At 43.2% G+C, this 26,169-nt stretch overlaps 1 protein-coding gene across 3 annotated transcripts; it reads left to right on the plus strand.

Moving 5' to 3' along the window:
- The first annotated feature begins 1,233 nt into the window (after positions 1 to 1,233).
- On the plus strand, positions 1,234 to 26,169 carry SIAH2 (siah E3 ubiquitin protein ligase 2). 3 transcript variants are annotated; one of them, XR_005217831.1, is made up of 4 exons: positions 1,234 to 2,156; positions 19,427 to 20,613; positions 21,301 to 22,035; positions 25,889 to 26,169. XR_005217831.1 is itself a non-coding variant. In XM_037842708.1 (2 exons), exons 1-2 carry the CDS (start codon positions 1,740 to 1,742, stop codon positions 19,982 to 19,984), a joined length of 975 nt encoding a protein of 324 aa, XP_037698636.1. In that variant the 5' UTR covers positions 1,234 to 1,739; the 3' UTR covers positions 19,985 to 21,003. The 3 variants fall into 3 exon arrangements, 1 of the variants encoding a protein (XP_037698636.1); XR_005217832.1 differs by having other exon boundaries at positions 19,427 to 20,411; XM_037842708.1 differs by lacking the exons at positions 21,301 to 22,035; positions 25,889 to 26,169 and having other exon boundaries at positions 19,427 to 21,003.

The raw sequence follows: 26,169 nt of genomic DNA on the forward strand, positions 1-26,169 counted from the left end.
TCTCAGCACCCACATTTCTTGGACCAATTTCACTCACTGATATTCACTAATATTCTTGTTAAACATTTGCTAGTAATTTTTTTTAATCTTCATTTTATTGAGATATATTCACATACCACGCAGTCATACAAAGTAATTTTTTTAAATTCGAACTAATGTTTAAACAGTGCTTATGATGGGCCAGATTCTGTTCCAAGGGCTTGACATATTAACTCATTTAATCCTCACTACCCACCTATAAGATAGATCTTATTATCCCAGTTTTAGAGATGAAAAATTGAGACAGAAGAGAAGTTGCCCACAGTCACACAGGTGGTGAGTGGGGGGACTAGCTTTTCTTTAAATCTGTCCAAACAATTGTTTCTTACCTCTATCTCTTCTACAAAAAACAAAAACAAAAACAAAAAAAACATTCAAGTCCTATCTATTCCAGTGTCAGTGGCTCAAAACACAGTACTGTATGCCATTGAATTTAACTCTGAGCTCACAGTACACATTAACTCCAGGCTAACATCCTCTCTATAGGACTTCCCCGTGGCATGTAGAACGTGTGCCTACATCTCACACCAAAGCCTTGGACTTCGACTGGGTCTCAAAGATAAGCACGCAGCGCGTTATTTGGAGGGTTCTCCACTGTCATTCTGAGACCTCTCGATCACCAACCCACGTTCCTGGCATTTCCAAGTGATCTCAAACTGTCCTTTTAGCAACACTGTTATCCACGTCAGAGGCACCCAATTCCATGAAGCTTTTGCTGGGTCTATAGGCAAAGGAATAAAAGGAGTTTACCTCTTCCTCACCCTGGAGGCAGAACCGAAGAATGGCCCGACACCACCCTTAACAGCCAATGGGACTACTACGTCCTGGGTGCCCGCTGCAGACCTATCCCCAGTCTCTTGCCCTGCTCCCGCCCAAAGTTCCTCTTCGTGACCTCCCCTTCTAGACTGACCCAGCTAGCCGACCCGCAGGCCCTTCCCCTTGCGCTGGTGACTCAACCAGGGCGAGAGAACCCTCCTGGTTCTTTCCGACCTGACCTGGGGAGTCCGCGCCCCGCCGCAACTCGCCCGCGTCCTCCCCGCCCACCGTCCACGCCCCCGCCTCGCCGAAAGTTGGCCTTCTGGTTTGAGCAAGAGAGACGTGTCGGCGTGGCTCCCCGGGTGTGGCCAGAGCACTTCGGCGACGCCTCCTCGGGGGCAGCCCCCACTCCACCCGGAAAAGCCGACCACAGGCGGCGGCAAGCTGGGCATGCTAACTGGCACCGACTAGGCCTACGGCCCCAGCAGGAGGAGCCCGCGCTAGGCGACCCCCTGCGCTGCCAGCTGCGGCCGGGCGGAGACCGCGCCTCGGCGCAGGGTGGCTCTGCCAGTCCCTGGGCGCCTGGGCGGCCGCACACGTGTCCAAGCGTCACGTCCGCGCGCGCCCCCGGGGCTTGCGTCAGCTGCCGCTCCAGAGCCGGAGCTCTGCGCACTGCTCGGGTTCCGGGCCCCGGACGCCGCCAGAAGAGGGTGCCGCGCGGAGTCCGGGGGCGCAGAGAGATCCTCCGAACGCGGGGGGCTGAAGGTAACGCCAGCGCGGTCCAGCCTTCCCCCACGGGACGCCGACGGTCTCCGATCTCCCGTTCGGGACTGGGCGCCGTGGCGTTGCTCTGGAGCCCGCCGCCCGCGGGGCGCGCACCGCCTTAACCTCGGCGCCCCCGCGGCAGGCAGGCGCCCGCAGTTCCATGGTTGGCTCGGAGCGCAATGAGCCGCCCGTCCTCCACCGGCCCCAGCGCTAACAAACCTTGCAGCAAGCAGCCGCCGCCGCAGTCCCAGCACGCTCCGTCCCCGGCTGCGCCCCCAGCCGCCGCCACCATCTCGGCTGCGGGCCCCGGCTCGTCCGCGGTGCCCGCCGCGGCGGCGGTGATCTCGGGCCCCGGCGGTGGTGGCGGGGCCGGCCCGGTGTCCCCGCAGCACCACGAGCTGACTTCGCTCTTCGAGTGCCCGGTCTGCTTTGACTATGTCCTGCCACCCATCCTGCAGTGCCAGGCCGGGCACCTGGTGTGCAACCAATGCCGCCAGAAGTTGAGCTGCTGCCCGACGTGCAGGGGTGCCCTGACGCCCAGCATCAGGAACCTGGCTATGGAGAAGGTGGCCTCGGCTGTCCTGTTCCCCTGCAAGGTAAGTCCAGGTGCCACCCGCGCACTTCTCCCTGACGGCCTTCCGGAACTCCGGTGTCTTCCAGTCCCCTGCAGGCCCTGGGAGGTGGGTAGCATCTCCCCTACTTAGGGGGAAAAAAGATGGTTACACTTTATCTGCCCTCCTCTAAATCCACCTGCCCACTCTGGGAGTGGCTCTGGGCTGACATTTGCCCGAGCACTGACCCCACATTGATGGGCACTCCCTCGTTTTTACAACACATCAAAGCTTACGCAGCGCCGGTGCCTTATCCTTTGCAGACATGTACTCGGGTGTGCTAGGTAGTGCTGGGCCTCATAAGTAAAACTTGGACCGGTAAACTGCCTATCTATGAAGGGATTGAAGAGAGAGGAAATGGACGAGCTAAACGCACCCTTTTACCAACAGTCGGTTTGGCAGGATTGGTACTGGACTCCTCCTGCACCGCGCGCCCGCGGTCTGCACACCCCTGACACGTGGGAGCTCTCGAGAGTGTAGCTATAAAAAGGGCGCCTACAGCCTGTTTTCCTCCAGCAACGACAAAACCGTGCAAGCCACGCCTTTCCCTCCCTTGGCCTTGAAAGGACTGGGGAGTTGTGGCTGCGTTTCTTGTACCAAGTGGAGTGAAAACAAGGGTCCGTCAGGAATTTAATAGGAAGGGCACGCGGGAGCAGTTGTTACAGTTCTTTAAAAGCCTATCACTTTATTTTTTATTAAGTTTAAAAAGTTACCATTGTGCTTGCAAAAAATACAGATTTCGAAGACAAGAAAAGTCAAGGGAAAGACCAAGACCTCTCCTCCTTTTCCACCATTGTTAGGTGTAGTGTGAATCTTTATAGACTTTTTCCAACTTTATATACATTCTCACAGCTAAATATAGAATCATAGATGTCAGTGTGTGGCAAGAAGGTTTATATACCCACATAGACATAAGTTGTTCTACAAAAATGGCTTCTTCAACTGCTATTTTTAATTCATATTATCACACATTTTTCTATGGCTGAAACCTAGCTCTACTTCATTGTATTTTAAATGGCTGCATAGTATTGCATTTTGTGATCTTATTATACCATCTGTTTACCTACATCTATCTTAAAAATCTTAAGCAGTTTCACAAATACCTGGCTTTATTGCCTCATTAGCTAATAGATAGAGCTTTTCGGTGCACCTCATTTTCTGAATTTAGAAATGGAAATAATGTCGTTAATTCTTATGAGGTAGTTTTTTTGTTTTGTTTTGTTGTTTGTTTTTTTTTGTAATAGTAACTGCTCTGATTCTTGGGCCATTTAGACTGCCTTGCATTTCTCAGTAGTGCTGCTTATTTTATAGGCCAAGAGCTCATGTTTAAATTTAAAATAATCCACCAGAGAATTGAGGCTTGGGATTCAAATCAGTAAAATTAGTGGTTTAATTTGGTGCACTGCCCTGCCACAAATCAAGTTTAAAATAGCATATTCAAATAAGGATTTGTATTAGTGTTTAGACTGTGGGGTTCCAGTCAAACATAATAAACTTAATTTCATTTCCCCCCATATAATACTTGGTAATTCACCCAGCCCAATGGGTGTTTCCTATAAAGTTTAGACAAAATATTGACATAATTTTCTTTGAGTCATGAAGAAAGTGGCAGCCTAGTGATGGGAGAAGACTTGGTGATAGTTGGAATAGAGTGAATATTCGATGTTCAGGTATATTTGGGGGTGGAGGAGTGTGGTGGGGTAGCCCTCAGGGTTTTGGAGGAGCCATCATCTCAGCCCTTCACTCTCTCCCAAACCTTCAATGGCTAATAAAAGAAGTGTGGTTGGGTTTTCAGGCTGAGGGGGAACTGCAGTTCACAAATCAGCATTTGATATCAGTTTTCCATAATTTATTTTTAAGAAATAATCTCATAAGAGCATTGTGACTGCTCCCAAGAGAAAGGGAGGGAAGCAGTTATACTGTGCCATATGAAATATGAAGTTTCACTTTCAGGAACTAGAGTTGTGGCTCCTATGGAAGCATTTGTTCTTTCCTAACATGTAACACTAGTGAAATCATTCTTGAAGAGTAGTTCTCTCGGGAATCCAGGGTACTCAGCCTTTCTGTACATGACATTGATTTTCCAAGTCCTTATTCTATAAGAATGCAGTTGGGCAAAGCCATCACTTTGCAATCTGAAATTGAAAAGGGTCAACTTTTCTCCTACAGACAAAGCCTAGAAAAGTTCATCTTGGGGTAATTTGTGGGTGTGTGTCTGTGTGTGAGAAGCTTTATAAAGCTGGTATATGCGTGCCTCCACTTTGGTTGACCAAGAATCCAGACTGTTGACAGGGCAGCCTAGCCACCTCGTTTGGATAAACCAAACATGGATGTATACAGAGGCCCAGCAAGCAACAGAGATCTATTAGTTGGAGAGGATCGGAGACAATAGGGAGTGGTAAAGCCTGTGTCAAACTGAAAATAAAACAGATCCTTGGCCTGGATTTGGAGGGTCCTGGAAATCCTAGGGATTGCTTTGTCACCATCCCTGCCTGCTCTCCAGTCCCGCTCATGGGCTGGCTGATGCCAGGAACCCCAGCTGCTAGACCTGGCATTGCCACTGTTTGCCTGAGGACCACTTGTGGGTCCTTCATTTCCTCATCTGTAAATGAAGGACCTGTAACTTCTAGCATTCCATGGAAAAAAGGGAGGCTGTATGGAATGGTTATTGGGTTCTCTTTGCGTTCCAGCTATTTGTATGGGTCTGCTTTTATTAGTCTTTTTTTCAGATGAGGAAACTCATGCCCACAGACAGAGTGGTTAAGTGTTAAGTAACTTGTCAGGATCACACAACTAGGGAGTGGGCCAGTCCTTGACTCTCCATCCTAGAGGCACTCATCCATTATACTGTTCTTCACCAATGTGAATTTTGAATCTGAACTTATTCTCTAAGGCTTCAAATCATTAACTTAAGGCTGACACCAATAACCAAACCATCTGGATGGATGAGTTCACCAGATGGCCTCTGATGGGAACATCCCAATGTGAAGACATACACGCTACTATAAAAAAACTCACTGGGAAGAATTGTGTAGGGTACGAGGGCTAGGAGGATCAGAAAACAAACCTAATGTTTTGCAGGATTTCATCACAGCTCTGGGCTGGTCATGCTTCAGCTGGCCAAAAAATGGATATGCTGCCAAATAGCTACCTAACATGGGTGTGGGGCCATTTAATTAAAGGCTAGAGTGCTGTAGCACCTTTGATAGAGAGTATTACGTGCATTATTAGTTGAGGTTTGCTTTCAAAAAAGGATCTCTATCGAAGTATGGCTTTCTTCCATTGGTGGTATTTTTAGCCCGGTTATGACTGTCCCACATCTGAGGAGTTTTGACATTCTTGTTCCCATATCTCAAGCACACTGCCTCAGTGGAGTGTATGGATGGGGGGAAAGTGAAGGTTGACACATTTGTGCCTCCACCCAGCAGTGTATTTTGATCGCAGAGTATTCCTCTCCACAGCTGTGGAAAATGCTACACCTTTCCAGCCCGCTTACACTATGATACAATTTCTGTCCACTTTTTCTTGGCCTGCGCTGAAAGTTTCTATAGCATATCTCCAAATAATTATTGAACTAGAAAGTCTCAGCCAGACAAGTCTTCCCTGCGGTTAAAATTGTGGCAGTATGATCTTTGTTCCGAAGAAACAGAGTCGTCAGACAACCCAGTGGAAGCTTTAAAAGCTCCTGAGTGTAGGCTCATCTAGTCCCTTGGAGACGACTACCTAAAGGCCGGCAGGGGCCACGTAGTGTAGGGGAGACGTGCTGAACATGTGGCCTCAGGGTCAGGAAACTGCAAGGAACAGTGAAGCTGCGGAGCTGAACAACACGTGCTCCCTCTGCAATGGGAAACCCTTGCTCAGCTCTGGTTGATTGATGGGTGGCAGTGTGAATGGAGCCATGTCAGACCTTTGAATTTTTTCAAGAAAAGCCAGAAATTTGGATTTTTTAACGTTAAATATCTTAATGTTTTGTTTGTTTGTTTAAACATTGGCCCAATTGACATTTAAAGCTAGCACTTGGAGACCAAGCCAACCCTGTGTGCAGGTCAAATTCCAACTGCCGTTGGCAATCTCTGACCTGATTATTTTTATAATTATTGTTTTATTATTATTTAGTTTTTATAATTTCTTTTATTTTTTGTTGTTAGAGAAGTTGTAGGTTTATGTAGGTGCATAAAATACAGAGTTCCCATATACCACCCTATTAACACCTTGCATATGTACTTACATTGTAATTCATAAAGGAACATTTTTGTAATTGTACTAGTAACTATAGTCCATTGTTTACAATAGCGTTCACTGTTTTTATTGTATAGTCCTATGTTTTTTGTTTTAATTTTTATTCTAGTAACATATATACAATCTAAAATTTCCCTCTTTTAACCACATTCGAATACATAAGTCAGTGCTGTTAATTATGTTCACAATGCTGTGCTACCATCATAGATGAACTTTAGCATTGCGATAGGTCCCAATTATAGGTCATTTTGTAGCTGGTTTTCTTTTCCTCTTTATTTTGCCAGGAGAATATTCCATTCTGTCCATCTAGTGACTAAATGTTTGACTTGGTTATGAGTCAGCTTACTTCTTCACACTTCAGGGTCTTTATCTTTAAGAGAAAAGATTGGACTAAATGATTATACTTAGGTTCTTTCTTGCCCTAAAATTTCAGAATCTATTTAGTGGTGCAAGAGCAAAGAGCACAAGCCAGGAGACCAAAGAACCAGGTTCTCATCCTGGCTTTGTAGGGCCTTGGTCCGGCCATGTATATGTCCCTGAACCGAGCTGGTGGGTGCTGAGGATGAGGGGCCTTAGGAGGGCCCTTGCTTCACCATATCAAATGGAAGGTGGGGGGGCGGTTATTAGGGAGGCCTTTAGATGGGTGGGGGATCACCTGAGGCAATAAGCTGGTTTTCCAGAACAGTTTTCCAAGATCTCTTCTTAACCACAAGAATTACCCTAGGACAAAATCACTTACTTTATCAATTGTCCCTACTGTCCTCACAACTGGCTGAAATTGACCAGCTTGGCTCCTAGAAGCTTAGATTAAGATAGCAGGGACCAGAATCCCTGTACATTAACACTGGGGCTCAAGATTTTAAAGAACAAAATTGATAATTCAGCTCTTGAGTGTAAAATTAAGAGAAGCACCAGAACGCTCTGGAGTACTAGAGTGAAATATTGATTCTAACCTAGTTGGCCAAAGGCTTTTCCTCAGGTCACCATGACCTGGAACATTGTTACTTAAACTTGATCCTTAGAACAACCAGAATGGAGGCCTACCAGAAGTCAGCAGGTCTGGCCTATAAAGTAGCAGCCTAAGATTAGATTCAATTTTCCAGTTACGGGTTAGATCTCTCTTTGGAGCCCCATAAAACTTGCTGTATATACATATGTCCAGTAAATAAAATATCTTAAGAAGCAGATTTTACTTCTGACAAAGTTTGTGAGAAATGTCATTTCTCATTCAAACTCATGATGTCCTCACTCCTTGCACTAGCACATAGTAGGTACACATTTGGTAAGCACAATGCCAGCCTCTTAGGGCCACTGCTTATGGTTGGGCGAGTTGTGTGGTGTGTGATTATCCACAAGGCCCCTGCCCACACTAGAAAGTGGTTCTTCTCTGGACATCCTAAAAGGGAAAAGCAAAGAAAGCTAAAAAAGTTTCCCTGATCAAAATGCATCTTTATATTAAGCCTTAGGTCAGTAAGTATAAAACTTAGGAGAGGTTCAGAAAATTCCAGAACACAATTTCATCAATTTTTGCACCAGCTGCTCCTCTTTCTCCATTAGTTTCTTAAAAACTGGGAAACCACCATTCTTCTCATTTTCCAGTCTGGTTAAGATTTTATGTAATTATTTTCAGACTCTATAACTCTCTGGGACAAAAGGTCTATCTCCTTCACAATTTCTGGCCACAAGCACTAGAGATAGATGGAAGATACACTGGTCTTGAATGTGTGGGCCTGTGCACTATTTTAAAACTTAGAGTCCATAAAGATAGTGTCTTCAGTCGCCATCCCCATGTTAGCCTTTACTCTAGTGGTTTTGAGGTCAGGCCCAGGGTGTGCCTTCTGAGTCTGTATTCCCTCTCGGTCCCCACCGTGTCTGGCTGGTGACCTCTCCAAGCCTCAGTGGCTCATTGCTAAATGGGGTGATGATGGATGGGGTTGTCAAGAGGATCAAACAAGTAATAATCCATGCAAAGTGCCTAGCACGGCCCCAGCACAGAGTAAAGACTAAATAAATGTGTACAGTGAGAAACCAGCAGAAAGCAAGTGGTCAACGTCTGAGGTCAGATCCAGGCATAAACTTTTAAAAGGAAAAAAAAAAAGGAATCTTTCTTGTTTCTCCCACAGATTCTTCCACTGAGCTTCTCTTCCCTGCAATCATGTAGTTTTCGTAGAACTGGTAAAATTGGCCCAGGCATTGGTTTTTCAATAATGATACTTTCTCTTTTCATTTCTTTAATGCTTTTAGATGGGAAAACCTGATTAGATTAAACAGCATTTTAAAAATAATTTTATTATATTTTATGTATTTCATTTTACACATTATAAAATAAGTTTTATAAAAGTTATGATCATTATTTTTAAATGTAGAACGTATAGAAAAATAAAATAAAATTTAAATCTCCTATAATCCCCCCCACCTAGAAATAGCCACTATACCACTTTTGCCTATGTCTTTCCAAACTTACCTCTACATAAATCAAGTTTTTTCATTTAAAAAAAATAAAAAGCAGGTGAAGTGAAGAATCCTGTTGTACGTCCTGTTTTACAACCTGTTTGCTTTTTTTTTCATCTAACACATCACGACTGCTTTTCCACATTGATAAATATTCTTTAAGGTCATTTTTAGTGGCTGTATAATATTTCAGTTTCAAGGAAATACCAAAGTTAATTAATCATTTTGTCATTGAAGTAGTTCTGTTTCTTACTGTGAAAAAAAAAAAAGAAACATAAGTACTACTATGAATCCTTATGCATATAAAAATAATAATTTCCTAAGAATAAATCCTACAAGTTGGGTGGTAGGGCCAGAGGGCGTATGCAGAAATCTAAAGCTTTTGGTAGTGGAGCCAAATTGCTTTCTCACTTGGAATCAATTGCAACTGAGTACCTATTTCTCCCCAGCAACACCAATACTGTTTGTTATCATCCTTTGGTTTTCTTAATGCTGCTGCTTGCTTTTTCTCCCTGGCTTAACATCGGGCAGATTGGCTGCTCCTGGTTATCCACTAAATTTGTTTCTTCCCACCCTTGCTCTGGAAACTTCTGCAGCCCCAGGCTGTCCTCTTCCCACAGCCCATCTGCCTAGCCAGCCATTGCCTCCCTTCCCTTGCTACCATTATTTAATAAGTGGCAAGGGGAGCTGACTCTCTGGCCTCATCCTTCTGGAATTCCGTGTTTAGTGGTGGAGTCAGAAGTTGTCAGCAGAGCAGCAGAGACCTTTTGGAATGCGGGGAGCAGAGGAGTGTCAGGAGACCTCACTGAGGTAATGGTGTCCGAGCTACATTTTGAATGATGAGTAGTAGTTTGCCCAGTGAAGAAAGAAGGGATGGGGTTTTATGGAGAGGCCAGTGGAGTTGCTTGTAGAGGGCGTCCTTTGCCTTGCTAAGAAGTTGCCTAAATTAGGTTATTATCTCATGTTATCCTCCTAATTACTTTGTAAAGGAGTCAGGATGAGGTTTGGATCCCCCTGTGGTTGTTCAGAGCTGTAGGTACCCCAGAAAACCATGTTCTTAAATATAATGCATTCCTATGGGTGTGGACCTTTTGTAAGTAGGACCTTTTGATGAGTCTACTCCAGTTAAGGTGTGACCCACCTCAGTCAAAGTGGATTTTAATCCTTGTAACTGGAGTCCTTCATTATGAAATTTAGACAAGGAGAAAGACATGGAAGCAAGAAGCTAAAAGCATTGAAACCCAGAAGAGAAGGGAGAGCCCAGCAGTCACCACCATGTGTCTCGCCATGTGGCAGCGGAGCCCAGGATCACAAGTAGCCGGTCTTTGGGAAGGAAGCATTGCCTTGATGATGCCTTGATTTGGACATTTTCTTGGCCTCAGACTCTAAGCTAATAAATTCCCTTTGTTTAAGCCAACCCATTTCATGGTATTTGCTTTAAGTAGCTTAGGAAACTAATCCCACCCTCCTCCCGAGATTTGCCCAGGGTCATACAGTTTGTAAGTTTTGGGGAACAAAAATTCCAGTCTGGGTCTTGTAATTATGCATACAGTATCTTTTCCATCTCATCTTCTGCTTTTTATGCTGCCCCTTCACAGTCTAAACTTTCAGAGGGATGGCAGCTGCACCAGAGGGACCGTCTTAATAAGATTGCCAGATAAGATGCGGGGTGCCCAGTTAAATGTGAATTTAAGATAAACAACAGATAATTTTCTTTTTTGTATAAGTATATCCTAAGTATTGCATGGGACATACTATTTTTATTTGCTAGATCTGGCAACCCTACCACCTAAGTCTTCTGGTGAATTCAGTTGTTTTAGTCAAGAACTAAAGACTGCTGAGGTAAGTAGCACTGCTTGCAGAGTTATCAGACAGTTAACATGATTGTGCAGGTAAGAGCCAGGCATAAAAAAAGTAAGAGCATATTAAGGATGAGAGAGGTTCTAGTAGACAGTGTTAAAGCCTTATAACTCCGGATCTTCCTTTACGGTGCTTTTGTTTGCTCGAACGTGCATTCTGAAGAGACCTTACGAAACTGGTTCTCCAAGACAATGTGTAATTGCCTGCTAACTCTGTCCATGGACCGACGAAAAGCATACATGGTCAAAAGTCAACTTTTGTTTAAAGTTTCTAAGATGAAAAATAAACCACTGCCAGCTCAGCGAGTCTTTGTAAGGCCAAAGGCTCCCTCCCCCTCATAGCAGGATGTTCTCAGATTTCTGCGATAATATTTCCCCAGTCTTGCACCAAGACACCTTTTAGTAAGAAAACTATCCAAAATGTGGCTTGTCAGCTTTCTCTTAGGCAAAAAGGAAGAATTTTTGATTCCCAGGTAAATTCTTAATTAGAATTGCCTTCCCCAGAAGAAAGCTTATAAACATTAAATGTAATTGTTTGTTCAGTCTAGCCACTGTTTGAAAGCTCGGGTACTGCGAAATATTGTCTTATTATTGTCTGTAAAACTGTTAGAGCACTGTTGGTGGATTATTATCTCTTCATGCTATGTCATAGCCAGGGTGAGGAATTTATCATTTGGGTTGAGTGAAAATACTCTGTAAAGTTCTTAGAGGAAGGATGCTAGACAGATGCAGGTGGAGTATTACAATTGAGTCATAAGTGAAGATTTCACTTTCTCCCATTGCCTGAATCTGAACGTGATTACTGTGAGGATCCCAAAACTCCTCCACTGTTAATAATATCAAAGTGTGAGTTGTGAGCACTTTTATAGACACACTCAGGGTGACATGGTAGATTCAAGGTCACACAGGACATTGGGTACTTGAGTACTAATCATAGTTCCTCTACCAGTGGTTGTAAACATACTTAGAACAAGAAGGACTTACAGCCTTCAAAATGACAACAGTGCTGTGTTTCCTAACCTCTGTAAGCTCTCAGAAGAGCTTAACCCCCCAATAGTTTATGTAAATAAAATATGTGGAACATCTTTATCAAAGATTGCAAAACAAACCCACAGTGACTGAAGACTAAAATAAAAATATACATTTTTCCTTATATCATCTCAAAAGGTCTACTGAATTTTTAAAAATTCTAAGTCCCACAATAAGACTTTAAAGTAAAATTAGCATGGGAGAGAACAGTGGAACTTTGCAAATAAACCTAATAATATTTATTCATTTATCAATAAATATTGGGTGGCCAGGAAGCAGGCAATAAATCAATGAAGAAAATTAATAGACCCATACATTAACTGGAAAATAACCTTTGATTGTTCAGGGATGGGTGGGGGTGGGGGGGCAGGTAAACATGTTTTTTATTACCAAGGAGCTCATTTTAATTGCTAAAAGTCCTTTAAAAAAATGGATTCCATTTTTTTCATTATTGAAATCCTGTTTTTTATTTGACCAATCTATGGATATGTGGGTTTCCTGGACAAAGGCTTAGATTTAGGGATTACAGTCTAACTGCAGGTTAAAATTAAGTTTTACCGTTTTGCTCAGTGAACACTAGGTTTGGTGCAACTCCCATTTGAAGAAGTCGAAAGAACATCGGAAAGATAGGGACCTCAACCAGTAGCCCCCTAATTATCTGCTGGCCAATAGATAGTAAATTATGCTGCCAGGAATTCATCCTTCAAATTGAACTCATGAAGCTCTGATTCCATTTCTGGGTTCACTCCCCAGTGCTTAAGAGGGGGTTACCTGTGAGAATAGAGGGGACTTAGATGAGTTTTACAGCCTGGAATCCAATTGGAGTTTACCTTGAACCTCTGGGGGTGTTGGAGAATGAAACTACACTCAAGAACCGCAGACATGTCAGGTCCCCATAAACCTTTAGAAGGATCAGGGGAGCAATGGAGAATGCTTTGTCTTCTATGGGAGTCAAAGAAGTGTTGGTTATTGTACCAGCAATTAAGGTCTTCATTGCAAATTTCTGTCAGTTCACTAGAATGAGTCCCAAAGAGGCTCTAAAATAAGAAAAACTTTTAACTGAGTTTCACTTACATGTCCATATGCAGGTAAAAGTAGATTTTCTTTTTTTTAAACACTATTATGATAAAATTTAATTCATTCAACCACTTCTTTTCTATAACTGGTTTGAAATAATGAAATTTCTGCTACATATGGAATCTCCATCCTCTAAAGGGTAAATAAGCTAAGTCAGTTCTGGATTCTTTAATATGCTTTTGGGGAGTAATTTTTTATTTCTGGATTTACACAAAAGTTGTGATCATAGTACCAAAAAATCCCTTATATTCCTTATCCATATTCACCAGTTGTTTGCTTTTTGCCCCATTTGATTTATCATTTGTGCTTTCTTCATCTCTCTCTCTAAATATATATTTCAACCATTTGAATATAAATTGAAGGCATCCTGCTCCTTTACCCCAAAATACATTGTTTGTTTTTCTCCCCCAAACAAGGGCATTTTCTTACATAATTATGGTAAAATAACTAAATCAGTAGGTACTATTATCTAATCTATAATCTATTATCAATTCTATATTCAAATTTCAACTCTTGTACCAGCAATGTCCATTATAGCAATTTTTGTTTCCCATTCCAGGATCATGCATTGCCTTTAGCTGTCCGTGTGCATTTTATGATTATTTCAGCTTATATAAATTGAAGGAATGCTCAGTTCACCTTTGCTTACTCCAAGGCAAGGTCATTTCATGGATTTAATTCAAAAGTTTATGAGCATCAACAACAAAATATCGATTGTCCTTTGTTTTTCTTGAGACTTTCTTGTTTGAGGCACTCACCCAGCTACCGAATGCCTGGCAGATGTTTTGCTAATAAATTTCAGCTGTTTCCTAGGAGGTACGCAGGCCAAGGCCAGGTGCTTACCTCACAGTCCCCGAGAGGGATGTGCTTTGCTGCGGAGCTCATGAAGCCTCCATAGGTGTAGTTTGTTGATTGTTGGAGTTCAGTAACTCGTTCTTGAATTGTATGGAATCGAATTTAATTAAATAAATTAAATGACTTGTTCCAAACCAGTCACAGGATTTTACTAAGACCCCGGCTAAGAAGGGTTATTCTGTTTATATACCCATGTCATAAATAAATGTGATGTGATTGTGTTTATTAGGTAAATAACAGGTATATAGTCTTTGTGTTTCTGACATTTCTTGTGTGTGTGTGTGAAGGGGTTTCTGTGCAGAAAAGGGAAAAACTGCTTCAATTCCAACTTAAATACAAGAAAAGAAAAGAATTGGCACTATTTATAGCTTTCTGCAAAGATGAGGCACCAGGTCACACATGGCCTTTCAGGGCAGGGCACTGTTTGCAGAAGACTTTTGAGCCATTGCAGCATGAAAAGTTTCTAGTGAGGAGTCAGAAATGCTATTTCAACATTTCTTTGTTTCTCATTCTGCTGTGGACCATGTTGTCCCTCCCTATGTTCACCTTTAGCTTTGGTTTCTGTGCTTTGTTTTTTTGGTTTGGTCCCCCTCATCCCCACCCCACCCCCCTTAGAGAGTTTTACTTAAAACAAATCCTCCCCTGGAGAAATGAGCAGATATTCCCTAAAGAGAAATCTCTTTTATAGCTGTGGGCATGTCCCATGACAGGCTTGCAGCCCTTAGGGAAGCAGCCCAGGAACTTTGTCTCAGAAACCAGAACTTACAACTAAGAACTGGTTTAAAGAAAAGTGCCTTCCTGGCCTAAAGGTGAGCATCCTTCGAACTCTTCCTAAATACTTACATTTGGTGGGGCAAGCGCTAGCCACAATGTGAAAATTAAAACCTCAGGACTTTCTTGCATGGTGCCAGAGAAAGCTGGAAGGGCCTAATTACTAGTTACTTATTTGTGAGATAATGCTGCCCTTTCCTCAGGGAGAGGAGCTTTCAGGGCTGTTTTTCTCCTTGCAACCCAAGGAAGAAGTTAATATTAGGACCTGCTTCCAAAAGCAGCTTATCTGTGTACTCTGGTTTTTGTGTTTGTTGGTTTGGGGTGGAGGAGGTGAAGGCAGATAGATGGAAATAATTTCTATCCCTTTTTCTCCAAATATTGCTTCTTTGTTGATTCCCAAACAATCATGTGCAGTGAAAAGAGCACTGGAGCAAGAGCACGGGAACACAGAGCTTGCTCCCACGGGGCCATGGGTGACCACGTGACCCTGACATGACCCGGACGTGAGTCAGTTCCTCTGTGGGAGCCTCTGGTTTCTAGTCTGTGAAACGGGTAGAACCGGCCCCTTCATCTACCTGCATGCTGTGCAAGCAATTAAGTCCTGGTTGCACGTCAGGGGTGGCACTCCTGGATTGCCCTGGGCTGTCCCCATGGGGATGGGCAGCAACCATCCTGAGCTGCTTGCCAGTGTGGCTCAGCTATGAGGTGGCTGATAGAAGACGGGTTTTGTCATTCATCTAAATCAGTGGTTCTCAACCAGGCAGTTTTGCTTCCCAGGGGACATTTAGTGTTTTGCCTGGAGACATTTTTAGTTGTCACAACTGGGGTGGCGGAGGTAGGGGCTGCTGTTGACATCTCTGTCAAAAGCAGCCCCTACCTGTTGACAACTGTTGGTGTCTATCTGTTGACATCGATAGACACCAGGGTCGCTGCTAAGTATCTTATAATGCATAGGACAGACTCTCTATAACAAAGAATTGTATGCCCAAATGACAGTAATGCCGTGGTTGAGAAATCCTGAAATAAACTGAATTATCAGTAAAGTCCCTGACAGAATCTGGGCCTGCACTCTCCTTTAGGTTTTACCCATCACTGTCTCCTCCGCTCACCCTGTGCTAGCCCAGACGGGACCACTCCATCAATCTTCTACAGTAAAGCTTGCTTTAACCGGCCACCTCCTCATCCTGTCCCAGGTTTGAAACCGCCTGTCACCCTCCTGGTCCTCCTTTGCATGGTAATCTGTTGTAATTGAGTTGGTTGTAGTTGCAATGTGGCCCATCTTGACTAGAAACACACAAGGGCAGGGTCCACAGCCGATTAACCTCTGTGTGTGCTGAGACAGAGGTTCCAGCCCAGAAACCCTTGGAGCGTTGCAAAAAAACACTAGGCCAGGGGCTAGTGAGATTTGGGTTTGCTGTTCAGAGGTAAATGGTTTACATACAGTTTCAGGGAATTCACAGAAACCCGCCCCCTCCCCCACCCCCAGTCAAGCCCTCCCTCCCTCTGATCCCTGGATGAGACCCCCTAGTATGGCTGGCAGGAATGTCGCTCACACTCTGGAATGTCTTTCCAGAACAATGCCGAGATGGTTATAAGTATGAAGTGTGGCATGAGAGTACATGCACACGTGTGTGTGTTCAAAGTTCAGATCTTTTCTTTTTAGAGATTTTCTATAATCCAGACATCATAAAAGTGGTACCACTGGTCTGGAAGACTCCCCCTCACCCATGATGGAAAATAGAAGCAATAGATAAGCTTTAAAATTTCCTCTAATTTAGAAGGAGCCGAGTAAGCACCCAAGACTTTAAATAAGTATGTATTCATTTTAATAGAGGCTGTAGCAAGATCTTTTTTCATAAGGTCCTTGTCCACACCAATGCTAAGTATTCCCTTTTCTATTTGTGCAGTTTGGGGAGGTTCCCTGCTCTCTATATTTGGGTTGAAGGAAGAGTTGAATGTGTGACTTGTAATTCAGAATATAAATATTCCTGCTTGAGTTACACAAGAAGAAGTTCTCGAACGGTTGCTAGATGATAAATATTTGTAAATTTTGAATTTGTGAACGTGGAGTGGTTTGGGGTTTTGGGTGGGGGAAAGGGACAGATGGTACTTTTCTGTACACCATTTGCCAAAGGTCATCTAGATTCTGGGATTATTCCTGGGCAGCTGTGGTAAGCAGTTCACTCTGAAATGTCTTCAGAACTCAGATATTGAGGGCCTGTTCCAGCCGGAGAATCTGCCAAGCTCTGGGCTAATTCTTGCTGTTTTTACTGCGTGTGTGTGTTTGTTTTTAAACTCTGGGGGAAAATGTCTCACCCATCACACACAGAAAACATCAGCAGGCTCTGTATTCCTAGCTACACCCTAGATTTAAAATACAGTTAATAGGGATTTGTTTCTTAGGGCCTTGCAAAGGTAGGAATATGAAGTGTAAATATGTACAGATAAGTAAATTAGTTTCTCCTTCTGATTAATTTTTTTTTTTACACCCAGGCTTTTAAAATTAGTCCATGGTTAATAAAAGGTGAATAAGCAATTCCTATGGAAGAAGTAAATACAGTGAAATATTTCTGCCAATTTCTAGTGAAGATTATAATCTGGTTTAATGAGGTGGGGGAGGAATAAACTGCATTTCTTTCTTTAAGCCACCCTCTTCGTTCTGATTAGGGGAGATTAATCTCCCTAAGACTGAGGACTATCTTCTTTGCTTCTTGTATCCTCTCCATAACTGTAGCTTAGCATCTTATGAGGAGAGGGTGTGTAGTACCTGCTTGTTGCTAGTGATCGATTTATCTGTCAAGATTAGAATTTAGCCTACTTAAGGTTTACAGGGGTTTATTCACGAATGCAGGGCAGGGAGAAGCAAGAACAGCTGTTTTGTGTGGGTTTTTTTTTTTAGCAATTGGATACAGCATTTGAGAAAAACGATATGACCCTGACCTTATTTGGTGCCTTCGTGTCTTGATGGGGGAAGTGGGGGCAGAAATCCAAGTGAAGAGCCCCGGGCAGTTTACCTGTTGCTCTGTGCTGGAGGAGCGTTAAGGCTGATGTCCTAGTTTCACATGAAAAAGTGATTCCAGTTTCTTCATTCTTTACAGGACAATAGCATGGAACTCTGGGCAGGTGTCTGCTTGTGGACTGATTCTCCACCTGGCATCTAGGAATTAGCATTGTCATTCCTGGGAAGGCTGGGAGCAGAAACCTAATACCTTTCACTGTCGTCTTTTCCCGTGGCAGGTGTGATTAATCTCTCGGGAATGTCATGCCGAGTGAAGGGAGAAGTAGGTTTTGTTCCTACCCTACTAAGGCAGTGTTTTGAGGGGCAGTGTGCCCATGTCGGAAAACTTGTCTAGGACGAGCACCCACCCTGGACCCACTTTAGTTCCCCTCCTCCTGGGCCTGTCGTGAGGGCCTGACATATCTCATACCTGGTGTGAAGAGAGGTGCCCTTGAACTTGAGGAAGTGGTCTGGGGCAAGTTCAGTGGGCTTTCAGAGGAGGGTCGGGCCCTTCTCATTTTAACCTCCACTGTCTGGTTAGTTCTCGAACCCGTCTGGCTGGAACCAGACTCCTACAGGCAGTCTTCCAAGTTAGTTAGGTAGCACTTGGATGTGATTTCCTTTCACCCAAAAAGCATTTTCAGAGTCCCCAGAGGAAAGGTTAGAACGGGGAGAAGATGAGGTAGTATCTCCAGCAGTGTGAGGGGTCTTCAGCCCCTCCGTGTCCTGGACTGGTCACTCCAGCTGGCCAGAGCAGGGAGCCAAAGGGCAGCCTTCCCCACAGCTGGCTGCCTGCTGGTGACCACCTGAATCCGGAAGGGGTGGAGTGGGGTAACAAGAGAATTCTGCCATTTTGTAAAACTGTCTTAATGTGAAAACTAGTCTGGAGATAGTATACATATTCTTTGCCTAATCCTACCCACAATCATTATGTGCATGTGTGTGTGTGTGTGTGTGTGTGTGTGTAAAACCTATTTCTGATGGCAGTGGTCTTGTTACTGTCACTTTAACAGGTCTCAAACTGTTCATCTGATTTTCCATACCTTTCATCAGGTAGCTGCCAGTAACTTTTAGTACTATTTAAACCCACTGGTGGAAAATGACTTATTCAGAAATGTGGCAGATGCCCTCTCTCACCAGCTGTTTCAGGGGACTGTGATGAGTGGTCATGAGTTCTGCTGACACGTGGAATCTATATCTGGCACTGGGTCAAAGTGTCTTTTATCTAGTGAAAATTTGCAAGTAAAATGTGGTACATATATATGGGTATTATGTGTGTGTGCATGTGCGTGTGTGTGTGTGAGAGAGAGGCTCCTAGTAGACAAGGTAAGAAAATAAAAAGTTATTCTAACCCTTGTAATTATTGTGCCATCCCTTAATTGAATGAAGTATCCTTTGTTATTTAATATTTGGGTACCTTATAAGTGTGTATCTCAGTATCTTTCTCTGACTTCTTTTTTTCTTTTTTTTTACACTCTATATTCACCAGGCAAGAATTCCTCCCTGCCCCCTCCCTTGCTCCCATCCCATGATAACCTACTTTCTGTCTCTGCAGATTTGCTATTTCTAGATATTTCACATGTGACATCATGTAATATTTGTATCCCTCAAGCAATTTTAAATTCTTTAAATAACAGGTGCACAGAAAATAAGGGAAGGCCAGGTTATACAAGGCTGGCTCAACAATTTTATTTGTTTAGGATGTTCATAGTAGGAGAACAGTGTTGGAATGGGGAGTGTGGAAAACAGTACATTCCTGGTTCAGGATAAGCCCCTGATTTTATATATGACAATATTGATGGTAATTAGGAACTGAGACTTTTAGTCTTAAATTTATAACTCACTTGAGCAAAAGTTGTTGAAATAAGAATGCCGTTTGCAACCAGGAAACCTGAGTGTGTAAGTACTCTTAGAGGTATATGCCAATAGAAGTTTTGAGTTCCAGTGGCTCAGTGTGCTTCTCTCCATCTTTGCAGTATGCCACCACGGGCTGTTCACTGACTCTGCACCACACGGAGAAGCCAGAACACGAAGACATCTGTGAATACCGTCCCTACTCCTGCCCTTGTCCTGGTGCTTCCTGCAAGTGGCAGGGGTCCCTGGAAGCCGTGATGTCCCATCTCATGCACGCCCACAAGAGCATCACCACCCTTCAGGGAGAAGACATCGTCTTTCTGGCTACAGACATTAATCTGCCCGGGGCCGTTGACTGGGTGATGATGCAGTCGTGTTTTGGCCATCACTTCATGCTGGTGCTGGAGAAGCAAGAGAAGTACGAAGGCCACCAGCAGTTCTTCGCCATCGTGCTGCTCATCGGCACCCGCAAGCAAGCCGAGAACTTTGCCTACAGACTGGAGTTAAACGGGAACCGGCGGAGACTGACCTGGGAGGCCACGCCGAGGTCCATTCACGACGGGGTGGCCGCAGCCATCATGAACAGTGACTGCCTTGTTTTTGACACAGCCATAGCACATCTTTTTGCAGATAATGGGAACCTTGGAATCAATGTGACTATTTCTACATGCTGTCCATGATGCATCATGTGGAGTTCATAAACTGTTGAAATCATTTGGGCATAGTGCTCTATGTTTATTAAAGGTTTTTATAGATGTTTTATTCAGTATGCCTTCACAAGTCAGGATCCACAGTTTCCCCATGTTTTGTTTAAATGGCAGCTCCCCGTCTCACACCCACAACTGAATTGGCCTTGACCCAACAAAGTTTATTAAACTGGGATGAATGGCCTGTTAGCAATTTGGAGGCTGTTCTGGGATCTGAAATAAACTTCATTAAATTTTATTTACTTCCTGAACAAGACTTGAAGGGTTGCTTTGAGGCTCCTGCAGACCATTATGTTGAAATGTGAGGCTCCTTCCCACCTGCCTTCCCATACTGATCCCTCAACGTTGACAAAAGCACAGCGACTGTCAATAGATTCCTTGGCTTTACTGTTTTTACAGGGTAGGGATTGTTTTCATGCATTTAAAACAATGTTTCTCAAATTGGACGACTGACCAGCGTGCATAGAATCACCTGGAGTGCTAATCATAAAAAGGCAGATTCGGGGCATCTGTGAACTTAACAGTCTCATCAGGCGATTCTTTTCCACCTTAAGGTTTGAGAATTACCAGGTTAAATTTGTGGAAGTTTCCAGATTTTAAAGGTGCTTCAAGATTGCCTTCTACTGATGCTCTTTGTCTTTCTACTGTTTTGTCCCCTACCCCACCCCCAAATTAAAACTAGAACTATATATATCCACATGAACACGCCCCTGAGATTTGGTCACTCTGGTGTTTTGGTGGATTGCCTAGGAAAGCAAATCATATGGCCATTGATAGTTCTCACATGATTAGTTTTTGCTCACCACTAGTATAGATGGCCTGTTTACACTTGGCTTCCCTCAGAAGCCCTTCTATAGATGGTGTGAAAGACTAAATCAAAACTTTATAAGCAGTGTCATAGTCTTGCTATTTAAAGGTGGGTTTTCAGGGGAGTGTTTTGTTTTGTTGCCACATTCACCTTAGTTTTTTAATAAATATTTTCAAAAAATTAACAATGCAGCTTATTTTCCTGATAGAATAATGTATAATATATATTTATTGAGCACCTATGATGTGCAGGTACATTGACACATCACGATTCCCTTTGGGGTTGGTGCTATCACTGTTTTCACCTGGGGAAATAGTAATTTGTCCTGGGGTCATGGCACGGATGTGGCAGCACCGAGATCCAAACTCACTTCCCTGGATAGCTGGCCACCCTTGGTGTTGTGGGTCCCTGCCCAGGGGCTGTTCTTTCTGTCTGACAGTGCCAGAGCCTGTGGAAGAAAAATATTTCTTTTGCTTTGCAGAGTCAGAAGAAAGAGGCTCAGCTGGTGCTAATAGCCAGAGGACTAGATTTGCTCCAAGATGACCCACTCCCCCAGCCCCAATCCAAGACTCAAGAGTTAATTCAGATAGCACAGGTGCTCAGTGAGGACTGAAAGCTGCTTACCATCAGTGGCCTGATGCCATTAGAGTTGCACCAAGAGGGAATGACAGCTTTAGAGTTCACTTTGATTTTGTTTTTTTTTTTAAGTAAGATTCAGTGGCAAGTTCTTAGCCAGCCTAGAGTTCTGGCAGTTAAAGAATTGCTAAAATAACCAAGCTTCTAGACTATTCTTCAAATGAATAGTCCTGAACAAAAGTAGGTGCTTACAATATCTTTAGTGAATGACTGAAAATTGCAACTCTCATCAACTTAATGACCATGAAAATCTACATTTCAAGCCTGTGCAGAGTGGGATCCATGGAGGTGGGACAAGGTTCCACAAGCAGGTAGACTTTGACGCTCTTGGTGGCAGAGCTGGTCCAGATACAGCTGCCCAGTGCATGCACGGTGCCCTGGCAGCGCGTTCCGAGCATAAACTAGCCAGCTTGTCGACATAACTTCTTAGCCATCCATGTCTTACCTGTGATGGAGGAAATCAGGCAAGATTCGTCTACAGCATAAAACTGAAATGTACCAAACAGAAGACCCCGAAGATGGAGATAATGGAATCAAGTTATTCCAAAACCATGGACTTTCAGATCTTCAGCCCAAAAAGGTAAAATGATGGGCCAGAGGACACACAATGGGTTAGTGGGAGGGCTGATTTAGAATTCAAACTTCATGACCCAATTCAAACGTATCTAGAACTTAACAAATGAAAATAAAAGTTTCAGGGAACAAAACTGAAATTCCTTCCCAAAATTATGTAGCACTCTTAAATCTGTCACTAATGCCTGTAAGCTGAATCTTTATTCTGACTTGAAGTGACGTCTTTGCCACCAAAAAAAAAAAAAAAAAAAATCCCCGGGTTATTCCCTGTTTTAAGAGGAAGTGAAAAATAGCAAAAAAGATTATGTAAATTGAAATTTCTTTCTAAATAGTTTGAATGGAAGCAATTTAAAATATAATAGGCATTTGTCAAAATTCATCACGTGGTCCACTTAAGTACCATTTTTAAAAGAAACATAGAATGAGAATTTTTTTCTCTTTCCTGTCCTGGTTCATCATCCTAATTTGGTAAAAATCTAGCCGATCAAAGAAGATGGTAGATACAGCCTGTGTCTTATGATGCCTGAGTCATTCTAGAAAAAAACAGGGTTCTCAAAAATCTTGGAGGAAGATGTTGAGTCGTTAATTCTAGGTGTCACAAAACTGGATGCATGTTATATTATTATTTGTATTACTCTATATTTTAAGTTTTCTTTAAAAATCAATCAACCTTGAGATCAGTGGCTCCCAGCCTTTCTGTGAGGAGGAGCTGGTCTTGATTTCCCTGAAGCCTTAAGATTAAGAGCATTTAGAGAGTGGTTCCTCATGATGAACTGTCAGTGGGAATTACGGGAAGCTTCAGAGGACAGGCCATTGAGGCATCCGCCATGTTGGAAATCTCCAGAGTAAAACCTCAGACTCCACCAACAGATCCAACCTAACAGCTGAGTGTCTCTGTTTTAGCAGTTGAATCATGCAACTCCCTTTCAATACCGTTACAAGATAATTTTCCGGAGGAAATTTCCCTTGTACCTAACTTCAGATTCTTGGAACTTACCAAGTAGCTGGGCCGTCAATCAGCTGTGTGACCAGGGGTCGATCCATTGACCTCTTTGGTCCTAAGTTCCTAACCAGCAACATTTTAGGGTTTGTTGCCTAAATGTTTTTACTGTAGTACTAATTTCTGTGAGGCAATGGAACTATTTAATTTTAAAATCGAGGCATGTATATCATTCCAGTCAGCCTTTGTATGAGGCAGCTCTGGGATAGTTTTGAACCACATGTGTCCCAGGTGTTGGCAGGTGTCATGCTCCAGCTGCCTCTCAGATTCCCATGGTTCAAGGCTTAGAATGGTGTCTGGGCACAGAGACAAGTTTTGCTTTGCAGCTTTGACTTGAGAAGTCTGCAGCCTTGACCCTTCCTGATTCATACAGCCTGTACTATGAAGTATGATTATAATTCAGTGACCTTTGCTGGCCTGGAAGAAAGGAAGTCAAGAGTCTGAAAGGATGGGAAATCCAGTTCTCTTTATTTTTAAACCTTCTGCTAGTAATTTGAAGTTTAAAATTTCTTATTTGACTTACAGTTCCAAAATGACAAAGCAAATAAGAACTTTAGACAGCACTGACACCTCTACCACCACTACCATTTTACAGGGGGTAAAAGAGGCCTACAGAGGGGGATGCCGCTGGCCAAAAGTCACACAACTATTTAAAATTTTCTGTGGTAACATGGTGCCTTCTGTACTGGTGTAAATTACAAAACTATTAAACTACAAGCCAACATGTCACCAAAATTCAGGCAAATGAGAGGGATTTGCTCCCAGTTATCATTCCACCAACTTCCCATCTCCACTGCCACCACCTGGGCCTGACCATTGTACAAGCTCCCAAATGTTTTTGCTCCTTCCTCTAGCCCTGCTCCAGTCCATCCTACACATAGGCAATCAAAAAGCTTTTTAAAATAAAAATCAGATGGTGTCACAAGTTCCTCAGTGCCCTCTTTCGTGACACCCTGGTCTTTTCAAAATTTCTTAGCACTTAACACAATTGCAATTGTATATTTTATTTGTTCAACATCTGCCTTGCCTTGATAAACTGAGATGACAGAGATTGACATTCTTATTCATCCCTGTGTCCTTGGCACCTAGGCACCCAATTAATATATGATTGAATAAATTACTATTAACAGGTTAGTCTAATAGAGTGAACTCAACATCTTAACAGTTAATGCCTTCTGCTTTGGTTACCAGAAATCAGTGGGAAGTTGCCAGGTAGGCAGGGACAGGAGATGGGGAGATAACCTAACAATCCAGAAAAGGGAGGAAACAAAATGTTTCTCTGACTGTAATTCTCTGGGCAAGGACAGAAACACTGGCCTGAAGGCTCTGTGCCTTGAAATTTCTTACATCTGTCACATGACATCCAGATCAAAGGCAGACTCTGCTTTGTATTTGATGATCCTTGCAGATGACACAAATCAAGATTCCTTTGACCTGCAGGGAATCAGATTACAAGATTAGATCAGTTTACAAAATCCATCATGAGAACAGCAGTTGCCATTTATGGGACACCTATAATGTGCAGTGTTTTGTATGATTTAACCCATTTAATCCTCCAATACCCTAATGAGATAGGAACTCGTTATTCCCATTTTGGAGTTGAAGAAATGAAGGCTCCCATAGGTTAAGTAATTTGCCTAAGCTCACCCAGCTGGTAAGCAACAGAACTAGGATATGTACCCATGGCCGAGTCCATGCCCTTTCTGTGTAATTCATCATAATTGGCATTTGACTTTCACATATTTTGATCACTAACTGCTTAATTTGTAACAAAGATGTACAGGATCTAGGGGTGCAGGATGCTTGGTGGATACAGTTCAGAACTCCTGTGCTTTAGAACTGCGTCTCCACTATCATAGCGTGTTAGCACAGGACAGAAACCTAGAAATCATCTAGACTCTTACTACTCAAAGTATGGTCTGTGGACCAGCAGCATCAGCAACCCCTGGGAGCTTAGAAATTAGCATCTTGGGCCACTCCCCAGACCACTGAATCAGAATCTGCATTTTAACACAATTCCTAAATGATTTGGATACATGTTCAAGTTTGAGAATATGGGTTCTCAAACCACTTACACTTTAAAATCACCTGAGGGGACTTTTTAGAACATACCAGGGCCCAAGTTAGAATCCTTCGTGGAATGCCTGAGCAGTTTTTTTTAATGTTCCCCGCAAGAGTCCACCAGAGTTAAGAAACAATGATTGTTCCAATTTGCTAATGCTGCTGTTATGCAAAACACCAGAAATGGATTGGTTTTTATAAAGGGGGTTTTTTTGGTTTCAAATTTAGTCTGAAGGCCATGAAAATGTCCAAATTAAGACATCAACACAAGTATACCTTCAGCGAAGGAAGGCCAATGGTGTCCGGAAAACCTCTGTTAGCTGGGAAGGTGCGTGGCTGGCGTCTGCTGATCCTGCATTGTGTTCTAGCTCTTCTCTTAGCTCTTGTGTGTTCTTCAAAATTTTTTTCAGCTCCTGTGTGTTCTTCAAAATGTTGCTCTTGTCTTCAAAGCTGTCTCCAAATGTCTCTCTAGGCTGCAGCTGCAAGCTCCTTCTGTCTGAGCTCTTACATAGGACTCCAGTGATTAAATCAAAGACCCATGCTGAATGGGTGGGGCCACATTTCCATGGAAACAATCAAGAGGTCACACACTAATCAAAGGTGTCACTAACACTTAGGTGGATCATATCTCTATGGAAACAATCAAAAGGTTCTAACCTAATCAACACTAATATGTCTGCCCCCACAAGATTGCACCAAAGAACATGGCATTTTGGGGATCATAATACATCCAAACTGACACAATGATCTAGCCCAACCCCAGTGTTTTATTTTATTTTTCCCTTGTTTTATTCTGCAGGTAAAACAAGTGATGTGACCTGTCAGAGGATCAGTAGGTATAAAGAAAAATGTGGGAACTTTGGAGATAAACAGATCAGGACTCAGACCCTGGCTCTTCCACTTCCTAACAGTAAAGCTCTAGGCAAGTCACTAACCTCACTGTGCCTCGGTGGTAGTTAGAAGTTGTATGTACCCCAGAAAAGCTCATGTTCTTTTAATCCATCCCTGTGGGTATAGACCTATTGTAGGTGGGACCATCTGATTAGGTTATTTCAATTGAGATGTGACCCACACCATGCA

Source organism: Choloepus didactylus, chromosome 1, assembly GCF_015220235.1.
Source record: "Choloepus didactylus isolate mChoDid1 chromosome 1, mChoDid1.pri, whole genome shotgun sequence".
In the NCBI taxonomy this organism is placed as follows: domain Eukaryota; kingdom Metazoa; phylum Chordata; class Mammalia; order Pilosa; family Megalonychidae; genus Choloepus; species Choloepus didactylus.